Here is an 11,454-nt window from a genome sequence, read left to right on the forward strand (position 1 = left end):
GCAAGTGGCGCTGTAATTAAGAAAATGGCCTCTTTATAGTGGAATTACGGTTCTATACAAAAACTTTGGATAAACTATATCATCAGTCACTTCATTATATACAAGTTTTCATTTTGATCAGTTATTTAAAAATAAATTATAATTTAATCAATAATGTTTTTTGAAATTATTGTTTTAGTCCCCACCATTAAGTAATTAATAAAATGATGATGTGGTACTTGTTAAAGTAAATGTAATAATACAATATGTCTTCAACTTTTATATTTTTTTTATCAATTTTACCATCAAAACTATAAAAATATATTGTAAAATGAAAATTATAAAATATAAAAGAAAAACTAAGTTTACGTCTTTTTGTGGTTCGCACCCTTTGTCCAAGTAAAAAGAATTTACCAATTAAATTCTCATATCACCAAAGCCTTTACCCAATCAAAACTTACCCCTTTTTTTTTCTTACCTTCAATCCTCTTCTTTTTCAATCAAACGCCAATCCTTTGCTGAACCCACCACCAACAAACACCCGCCTCCTTAACGCCACACCTTCGCACCATCACCATCCTCACACCACCGACCAGCCACAACATTGCTCTTATTGGACAAGCAAGAGCCTTAGACTCCTTAAAATTATATTTTCTGTTTTTAGTCCTTTTAAATTTGTAATTTTATATATTAATTCATACTAAAATTTTAATTTGACGTGAATATTATAAAATTTTAATTTATCATTTTAAAAAATATAAAATTATAAATTAATATAATAGTAAATTTGCGTCTTGAGTTAAATAAAAAATTATAATTCAATTTTTTTCTAAAAAAGCACACTAATCAAGCACCAATATCACACCATATAATAGCCAGCCTTCTTATCGCCCCAACTTAGTAGCTCACAGCCACCAAATATCTCTCAGAAACAAAAACAATCACCTTCACCAACTCTCCCATGCCCACTCACCCACCCTTAATGCCTCACTTGACCACCTTACCCGCACCTTGCAGACGGCTCAATGCTTCCTCTATTTTAGTTACTTATATTTGAAATGTTATGTTTTAGTCACTCTACCGTTAAGCTCCATTTCCTTCTTAATGATGATCCTACGTGACAGTCTAACTGAGTTTTAAATGCCAACTTGGATATCTTATGTGGTAGTTTAAATTAAATTTATTTAATTAAAAATATTTTTTCATCCCAACAACTGGACATCCAAGTTGACATTTAAAACCCATTTAGATTGCCACGTAGAACCGCCGTTAGGGAGGTAACGGAACTTAACGGTAGAGTGACTACTTAGTAACAAAACGATAACGTAAATGACTAAAACGTAACATTTCAAACATAGATGACTAGAATGTAATCTGAAGCAAACAAAAGTGATCATTTTTATAGTTTACCTTTACTTTTACGTATTTATGTAGTACATTTTTTATGTATTTATATATTACATACATTTTATAACTTAATAATTTTCTGTTTTAAAGAATTTTTATTTTTATAATTTTTATATGGAATAGGATAAAATTGACAAAAAAAATATAAAATTTAATAACTAATTTTATTATATTAATTAAAAAAACGTGACATCACCAATTCGTTAATCATTTAACAATGGGGTGACAAAGAAAATAATCTCAAATAAGGTTCGTAACAGAGCCAAGAGATTGATTGGGCCTAACCCTTTTAAAATAATTTTTTTAAAATTTACATCATCTTATAATTTAATAATTTATAAAATTTTAAATTAATAATAATAAAATTACATTTTAACCTTTCAAAAGTGATACAATTTTAATTTAATATTTTAAAAATTATAAAAAGATAACCTATTAAAATTATAAAATTATATTCTATTATCATAAAAATATATAATTTAATTGTGATTCTAAAAATATTCTTTAATTAAGTAATGAAAACAAAATTTTAGACATAATTGCCCAAGTAGTTTACGCAAAACATTTTTCGAAAACTCTGCTGGCTCAGCTGCTCCACAACTTTAGTACAAGTGGATGAAGACTAGAAGTTGTCTTGGGTAAATTCATCAAATTCCTGCTCATTGCTCAATTATTGATGGATGCCTCAGACATTAAACCGAAATGGAGTTGCATTTGAACTAGCTTCGAGTTCTTACTGGTCAAATCAACGTGGAATTTGTTAAGAGCAAGAACTCTATACATACACTATTTCATGAGTTTCATTCACCATCCTTGAATACTAATATAAAACATTATTAGTTAAAAAAATAGAAGTAAAACTATAGGTTGTAAGGGTCTTTCGTGGTTGAGAATTCGATTATTGTTTAGAATATAAAGTGATTTTAAATTTCGTGGTCAGTATATAGTTAATTATATTTATATCAAGTTAGCAAAAATCATGTTTTGATATAGTATTCACTAATTTAATCGTCAGCTAATTACTGGGATTTAGCTCAAACGAAAAGAGGTTTGGTCGTAGTGGCAATAGATAATAAACAAAAGAATTTTGGTCCGAGAACATAGGTGTAATAGAGTAATGAACTCCGGTTATTTTCATGCCTTAAATCACAGTTGGCATGGGGTAGTCAAAAAAGAACCAAATCGCAGTCAGAAGATACAATAAATGTCCTTTACTCGCAAGTTGCAATAGACAATATCTTCGCTTAGTTATCTATCAATTTAAGGGTGATTTAAGACATTTCATAACAGGAGAAAAGTAAGCGAAAGCAATACAATTGCAGTCGCAGGCAAAGAGGGGGTTAGGTCTTAAGAGTTTAATCTATTTTCAAATAAAAAATGATGAAAATACACCATATAAAAGAAGGCATTAATTTGAACCGCAGAAGATTTGGTTAATGACGTTAGGGTAGTAGTAGGTAGCTGAGTTATAGGCCGAAAGTGAAGCCTGGTTTCACCGTTTTTCATACTCAAATCAAGCCATGATATGATATATTGGCGACAAGCACTCCCAATATTCAATAAATTAAAAGACAGGCCGAAACTCCTTTCTTTCTTTTTGGGTGGCAAATAGAGAGGCCTCAACTCAAGTATGTGAAAGTTGGGAAATAAAAATGAAGTCAAATTGGGAACAAGTTCCAGCTTCCAGGAAACAGCTGCACAAGGGACAGCAATGAATTAAGAGACTTTTAGACTTTAGAGGGGTATCCAGGCAGGCAAAACAACAAACTAACAAACAATGCAAGAGATGGGAAAGGTTTAAAACGAGAAATCCAAGGACTTTAATAAAAAAGACAAAACCACGACAGCGAAGTTTCAAATCAGGTTATGATTACGTGAACCGTTACTGTCTGGATTTAGAGTGCGTTTATTTTGGGAAGTTTTATTTATCGATTTTTTTTTGTATTTTTTATGTTAGTTTTCTAGTAATTTACAAGTAAACGAGAAATATGGCTTTCAACCCAAACATCCATTTTCAAACCAAAAATAATAAATTGAGATTTTAACCAGGTTAAAAATTTTAAATTTTAATTTTCAGAAAAATGCTTTTCAATGAAATTATCTCTTTAGCTCACATTAAATCTACCACTTCATAATAGGTTTAAAATTGACATTTTATTTTCTTAAAAGTACTTTTTCTCGGTAAATATAATCAAAATTTCCAAAATCACTTTTTAAAAGTTTATTTTCACCGTACTTTTTAACCTTAATAATAAATTAACCTCGAGTCTCTTTTTTTGTAAATTTACTTACCTCTTTAAAAAACATAAATCATTTTCCGAAAAACCTCATTTATGACTAATTTTATTTACAATTTAACATAAATCAAATATTGTAATGTTCAATATTATATTTAATTGTTTATGTTTAATAATATAATAAAAAAAATATTTGATCTAATGCCAATGCATAAATTCCATACACCATTGGCGAATAATAATGTAACACACAAGACTTTTAAATAATATTTAATCATAAATAAATAGTAAAATACTAACCCAAGACCCTAGACCAATTTTCAGAAAATCAATCAATCTTTTAAAAATTAGTTTTTAGTGAAACAAATACAATATTAACTAATTTTCTCTGAATCATAAAAAAGTAAATATCCAATTTCATTAATTGCAATAACATTATTTTTATAAGTTCCAACACATTTAAACGAGTTATTTTGTTTCCAGATAAAACTTATGAATAGAAATAAAAGATGGTCATCGTGTGGTTTTTCTTATCCTAAAAGGCAAAGCTAAAGATGTTGAGGTTAGGCTTTAGACTAACTCAATAAAATGTCGTTAAGCACACCGAAAAGCTGTACGAAACATAAATCTATAAAGAGGGTATCAAGATCTTTGACTTGGAAAACTACAGCCTAAAGGATTAACCATTAATATAAAGTTTTTTCAGAATTATTTAATATAAAGCTTCTGGGATAGTTCAAAAGTCAATATTTTTTCTTTACAAACAAAGCCTCAACCAATACTCCATTAAAGTGTTTACATTTCTAGCTTTATAATGTGTTTTTACCACGTAACTTGGTTTTTTAATTATGGGATAAAAGGTAGCAAATAGATAATGATCTCCATTCCCCCCCTAGGACTAATGGGACTGAAGTAGGACATTTGAGATGTAAAGTCCAGGTTGGTTCAATACCTACCTAAACCTCTGTTGCTGGACTCGGAATTGGGCTACAGGGAATGTGTGCTTTGGGCCAATTTCAGATCCTTGGGCTCCGTTTAATGCGGCCCTATTGGGCCTCCGCCTCTCAATTTCCTTTCCCATCAATCTCTCCCTCCAGACGGGAAAAATAAAACAATATGTAATCAATTAAATAATTGCTGAATTGAACTGCATTCAAAGTGGAATATATATTTTTTTTTGGAAAATCAAAGTGGAATAGATTTAAATCTAGTTAATGTATTATATGTAAGTTGTAGATTTAATTTATTGTTATACTTCCTACTTTAATAAAGACACGTGGAGAGTAGGGGGTAATCTGTTAGTGACATTTCGTTGAGAATAACCCTTTCGGAGGGTACCCATTATACCAACCTTCCGTTGAGAATCTTCTGTGAGTAATTCTCTACAAATCCTCTTCAAGCTACTTTAGAGATGATTTGCTACGGGCTCTCTGTGAGGACCACTAACAGACCATTAGGACACAATAACTTCACACAACCTTAACAAGGAGAAAGTCACAACATTACCAACACAATACCAAGTTACCTATAAAGGCCTTGCCACCTCACCGACCACATAGGCGGGCTTACCTCTGTATTGTTAGCTACATGACAAAACGAGGCAAGGAGATACCCCTATATATACCTCTGAGCGCAAGAGGCAAGGGATCTCTCCTTCTTCCCCAAGAAAAACCTAGGTGTTTTCTTAGCCATCTCTTTCCTCTTCTCCTCTCTTCTCTTTAACCTCCTACTTTGGCTCTCCACCTATCATAGGTGAATCGCCCTCCTATCTCCACCACCTTCTCCTCCTTATCCTCTCCCTTGTTGAAACTTTGTATCAACATTTATGTATTTTAATTTATTCATTTTTAGTCTATGTACTTTTGAATATTGAAATTTCAATCTTGAACAAAGGTTATAGTCAAATTTGTGGCGTTAACTTTTGCTATTCTTAAAAACTTGTTCTACAAGCATATTATTGTGTGTATAAAGCTATGCCAACTTGTTTTTACATAACACTTGCAAAAAAAATCACGTTATTTTAGTTAATTAATTTAAAATCATTGTTAAAATTTCAAATTTCAAAAGTGCAATGACGGAAAATAATCAAATTGGAGAACATGTATTAAATCCACAATACGTATAGTACAAAACTAGTAGCAAAACTTGATTTAGCGAGTTTAATTGTTATCGTTCGAGTCAGAACTAAAACTGCATAATTTAAAAAGTATAATGACTAAATCCACAATTTATGTATACTACAAATACTAGTAACAAAAGTTCACCATATATTATAAGTATTTGTAATGGCTTTTCTAAGGTTTTTTTTTTTTTTACATATAAAAGATTATAACTTCAAAGGATTATACAACATCGATCTGACTGAAAGAATATTAAAAAATAAAAAAATAAAAGTATGCACACATGTAGAAGATTTTGATACACACATACGTATATCTAATCAATAGCCTTCGGCCCTTCATTAAAATAATTAAATTTAGATATATTTTTGGTTTGATCCAAAAAATTCTACCTCCGCCCATGGTATATATCTTCATTCTTAGGGAGTTTTTATGTGTGTATATTAGTTAAGTTTAAAGAACAAATTGAACATAGAAACTAAAAGTAAAGGTAAGATTAATTAGGATTAGCCATGCATTTGAAGAAGAGTTATGAGGTAAGGCTGTTCATCAGCATAAATGTACAAATGTTAAACTAGGTTTAAATTTCACTGATCAATTCCCATAGTTACTAACAACATAATATTAGAAACCCAAAGTTTGGACCTGTCTTCTAAGAAAACATATTGTAAGATTAATACGAACCCTAATAACTGCAGCTACAAACAAAACTAGAGGGAGAGGAAACAAGTAAACCCTAAAAGTTTGACTTTGGTTTATTATATTAGTAGGGAGAGACGCCGACGTTGGTAGGCACAAAGAACCCATCTTTCACCACCGCCTCCTCTCCTTCCTACACACATTATCCCGAATCAAAACGAATATAAAGAAACACAAGGACTAAACAGTGCACCTTTAGGGTCTGAATTGAAATACCTGCTGGCGTACGTTATTTTTCATTTTCATAACAGCTTGATCAGGCATTTGTCCGAAATGTATGCGCGGGAAGTGGGCCCACTAGAATACGGGGAAAAAATGAAAATTAGTACCCTATCTTTTATTTTATTGTTGCTGAGCAAATTAGATTGTGCAGTACTTGAGTGATTTTTAAAGTTTAAGAAAAAAAGGGGTTACATTCTTGGCAGCAGCACTGAAGGCGTCTCTGTGACTTATATCAGGATTCCCGGCTTTGATACGTTGGATTTCTTCCCTGTAGAGTTGATAGATTAGAAGCATTTGTTTCATTGTGTGTTTGCCATTCAAATAAGACTTGTAAGTTGGACGATAAGATGAGCCATAATTAAGTTAAAAGAGGGCAAATTAATTATAAGTTAATTAGCTTACTTGATGAAGCGATTGTAGGCAGACGGCACTCTCTGTCTCTTCTCCGGAGCTGCACATACACACATCCATCTCAGACAAACAAAGAGACAAATGCATTAAACATTTAAAAAAAATCACCTCCCTCACTTTTCTCATACACATCTATCTATCTTGCTTTGCATGGATTCTTATTTAGATCTATATCTGGGTAGGGGAAAATAGAAATTTCGGACAATTTCTTTCTTAACTAATTTAATGTACATTGACAACATGAAACCTAGGGTTTGGGGGGACATAGAGGAAATGAAAGCACTAATTTAAGTAGGCATGTAAAGCATAGGGCCTTGAACCTTCACTTCTTGCCTTAGCCTTCATTTTAGCTGGAAAACAAACTCATTTTTTCAAGAAAATGCTACTTCAACTATATAAGGTATATTGTGAAACTTTGTCTAATAATTTTCTTGCTACTAATAAATAAATAATAAAATGTGAAGAATCTCACGTCTGTTAACCACAGGAGGTTTGGCTATCTCCTCAAGCTCAGCTGCTCCACGAATAACAGTGTCATTTGGGTTTGGGTGATTGATCATCACCATATTTGGTGGTCCACAACTTCGGATCTCTTCCTGTGAAGAATTTTGTAGTGAAAGAGGAAAACATAGTTACAGTGTTTGTTTGTTGACATAATACCCTAATTTCATATCAGAAACGAAACTACTTAATATGTATATACCAGGAGATTCTGTGGGGTAAAGAAAGAATGGGCAAGGTGAAGCTGATTAGCTGTGGGAAGAAGCAAGCCACGCATGTCGACTGACAAAAGATTTGTGCAGTGGCCGCATCGAACCATAACTGTGTTGTTGAACAAGCTACTGCAAGGAACACTCACCTGAGATGATACAAAAGCAAAGAGAATGCATTCTTAAATACTATAACACAATAAATAAAAAGCCCAAAAAGGGTTTTGGAGGAAAAAGAAGAAGATGAAACACAATAGGGACAAAAGAAAAGGTTTACAGCTAGAACAGTGTCGCAAAAGTTGCAATGGACGTAACAGAGCTGGTCCGGGGGAGAGAGGTGGTCCGATGAAAATGAGACTGATGAGGACGACATCCTTTCTTTTTTGGGGGAATTTTTTATGAGCTTTTGAATTGATTGATTGATTGATAGAATGACTGATGGGTGGATTTTGATAGGTTTCTAACTCCTTGATCTCTGATCTTCTTGATTGTTGAGTTGTGCTAAAAGATAAGAAGATGAGAGAGTTTAGAGATACTGCTAAGTAATGGAACTCAGACTCAATGTGTCTTGCTTCTCTCCCTCTCTCTCTCTCTCTCTCTCTCTCTCTCTCTCTCTCTCTGTGCACTTGCTGTATTGTAAATGTAAGTGTAGGTAATTTGCTTCAAGGGTTGTAGTTTGAATAGTTTTGTACAGCTTGTGGAGTGGAGGCATTGCAAACGGGACCAGATAGATAGAAAAGAAAAATAAGCGAAAGAAATTTAATGAAGGGCATAGGATAAAGGGCAAAAAGAAAAATTAATGGTTGGCTTTTACGATGAATGAGAGAGAGAGAACAGAGGCGGCAGAAGTGGGGGAGAGCAAAGTAAGAAAGGGACGTTTGCATGGGGGCTGATTAACTTAATTTGGCTCATCACCTGTTCTTTTCATACTTCAGAGGTGGGTGCCAAAGCTGAAGCTTTTCTCGGTTCTCTCAAATTCCCAACCCTGCCATTTTATGCATATAATTTATTTATGATTACATGATAGGATTTTCAACTATGCATATTACTTACATACCAATCAATTCTGCCCACCATACTATATCTCACGTCTTTCTAACTCCATCTTTAGTTACATATATCAATTAAAACCCTATTGCCATGTAACTATGTATCCTTTATAGATTTTAATTTCATCTTTATCTCTAATTTGTTTAACCTTAATCCAACCTACCCACCTCACTCTACTGTGGAATTCGCTGTCCTCCTCCATAATCTTGGTTTCTTTCTTTCTGTTTGTTATGTCAAATTTGAGAAAGGTGAGATTATTTTTAGTCATAGGATTATGATATGAAATATGTTATATTGTTTGATTTGTTTGGCTAAAATGAAAGATTTTAGTGTTTGATTGATGAAATGCATGGTTACCTACAAGTATATATTATTAAATTATCCTTGTTATAGAACTGGGTTTTTACCCTATTTAGTCCCTTTGATTTTTTTAATCTCAATTGTAATAAAATTATGATAATTTTTTTATTACAATCTATATATTAATAATAAGTAAATATATGGTGTGAAAATAAATTTATAATATTCATAAACCATAAATATAATAAAAATTATTTGAATAAATACAATAATTATAATAATAAAGTATGGCAGCTATTAGTTTACCATTACAGAAAAAGAGATTAAATTTAAAGTTTAAACAAAAGGGGTGAAATTAATTAAAATTATAAGAATGAAGGGAAAATTTGTTCGAAATATGAGATAAGTATTTATCCTATTTGAGAAAGTGAGATTAGATGATGATGAGAAGACTTGAAATCCAAATGAAATAATGTTTTGATCCAAAAGGAGATGTTAATTTACGTGAACCAAACACAGCCTAATAGATATTGGTATTTGGCTTCGTGTGAACCCACTGTCGCTTTGACAAACAGCCGAAAATGGGACTCTGAATTTCATCGACAAAGAAAAGCCAAGGAAGATTAAATATCACTTGGTTATTTATTTCTGATATTGTTACCTCATTATTGTGCATTTATTTAACTTGAATAGAAAGTTAATGTTTATATTATAATAAATTGTTAATAAGATGTAAATTAAAATGAGTTTTTATTAAATAGTTAAAAAATGTATTTACAGTAAATTCAATACTTGAGTGAAATAAATAATTGCTTTGAAAGCCGTGAAACAGAGGTTCTAAAGGATCCACAAACCCTTCATTTACAGGCTAAAATAAACGAGTAATTAGAGTGTAGTGGGTGGCAGCTCTTAGAATAGGGTAAAGCGGCTATATAAGGGAGGCCGTGAATGGTGATAGGTAGAGGAACTGGTTTTCAGGTATTTACGAGAAAAAGAGAGATTATAAAAATGTAATGAGGAGGAAGGATTTGAGTTGAGTTGAGGAAGTAAATGAAACAAAAAGGTATTTACAAGAAAAAGCTTTTGAAATATGGATTTGACCACACACACACTTAGATTTCTCTCTCATACAGAGATACGTAGTTGTCAGTGATAACAGAAGACAGAGATCTTTGAATCGAAATTACTACCTATTTTGTCTTTGCATTGATGGAGGAGTTGTCTAGTGTTTGGCTAATTTAGTTAGGCGGGACTCTCTACCTACACTACACTGCAGGCAACTGCTATATATCTGTGGCTGGTTTTACTTTTTGTTGCAAAGTAACCCTAACTTTGCTGAAAAAGATGGCAGCTGTCATCTCTCTTTAACATTTCTTCAAAACTATACTATGCCCATCCCCATCCCCATCCCCCATGTGTGCAAACTGCCTTTCCTTTTCTTCCTATTAAGGCAATATTTCAAGTCGCTTTGTTACAAATAACAGTGGCTCTTGTATTACATATGCCACGGCCAACTTTGAATGTCTGCCTGTAATAGAGGCACCGCCATTCGCTGCTTCTAATCAGCTTTTTCACCATTGATTTTCCATTAAACTACTCTAGTTTTTCCCATGTATAAACTTCCATTTGAGGTGATGTGATTTTGAACCGGTAGAGCTAGCTTTTAATTAATCTACTGCACCGGCGGCAGATCGATTGCCGGGAAGATGAACCTAATAATGTTGAAAATTATGGTATAGATGATTGATGTAAAGATGCAAGCAGGAGAAAAACTAACAAATTCCCACATAAATCAACTTGTATATACAAACGTTTTAAGGATGATTGTATTAATCAGTCTGAATCTAGCAAGGAGAGGCCAACCTTTTAAATTCCGTCTCATCTTGTTGTTAATATTCTTTCATCTACCATTTAGCTATCATTAAGCAGCGGGCATGTATACATTAAGTAGCGTAGAGACTAGAGAGTTGAATATACGTATCCCGGGGGCCGCCTGTTGCGGTTAGATCTTAGAAGTCCAATAAAGATAGACTATAATTTATAGCCTCTTCGGCATCTAAGTACTCGGGCTGCTGCCTGGACCATAGTAGCCATTGACTAGTAGATTGAACAGTTCCATTTTCCTTGTAAATTTTTTTTTTTTTAAAAAGTACGTAGTTCGTACTGCAACAGAAGCCTCAAACCACAGCTAGACTCTCTTATTCGGGCTGTGCCCTCTACTCCAGGCACGTTTGCCAACATTCTTCCATGCACGAGGTTATGACCATGTGATTCATTTCAACATAAGTCAACCTCTGTTGGTATAGCAGTAGCTAAGAT

The 11,454-nt window shown here is 32.7% G+C and overlaps 1 protein-coding gene across 1 annotated transcript; it reads right to left on the minus strand.

Moving 5' to 3' along the window:
• Nucleotides 1–6,234: 6,234 nt before the first annotated feature.
• Nucleotides 6,235–8,763, minus strand: LOC107911592 (axial regulator YABBY 1). The gene is made up of 7 exons (XM_016839444.2): nt 8,063–8,763; nt 7,779–7,934; nt 7,548–7,671; nt 7,067–7,115; nt 6,857–6,932; nt 6,659–6,739; nt 6,235–6,575 (listed from the first exon to the last, which is right to left on the minus strand). The coding sequence occupies exons 1-7, from the start codon at nt 8,156–8,158 to the stop codon at nt 6,507–6,509; spliced, it is 651 nt and encodes a 216-aa protein (XP_016694933.2). The 5' UTR covers nt 8,159–8,763; the 3' UTR covers nt 6,235–6,506.
• Nucleotides 8,764–11,454: the final 2,691 nt, after the last annotated feature.

The sequence above is a fragment of the Gossypium hirsutum genome, chromosome D11 (assembly GCF_007990345.1).
Source record: "Gossypium hirsutum isolate 1008001.06 chromosome D11, Gossypium_hirsutum_v2.1, whole genome shotgun sequence".
In the NCBI taxonomy this organism is placed as follows: domain Eukaryota; kingdom Viridiplantae; phylum Streptophyta; class Magnoliopsida; order Malvales; family Malvaceae; genus Gossypium; species Gossypium hirsutum.

Bases quoted from the DNA above. Each gene is read 5' to 3' on its own strand.
- LOC107911592 (XM_016839444.2), bottom strand. From the start codon at position 8,158: ATGTCGTCCTCATCAGTCTCATTTTCATCGGACCACCTCTCTCCCCCG. The intron at 6,740-6,856 runs GTAACCCCTTTT...CCCGTATTCTAG, and splicing joins TCAGTGCTGCTGCCAAGAAT to TGGGCCCACTTCCCGCGCAT. The intron at 6,576-6,658 runs GTATTTCAATTC...TAATGTGTGTAG, and splicing joins AAAATAACGTACGCCAGCAG to GAAGGAGAGGAGGCGGTGGT.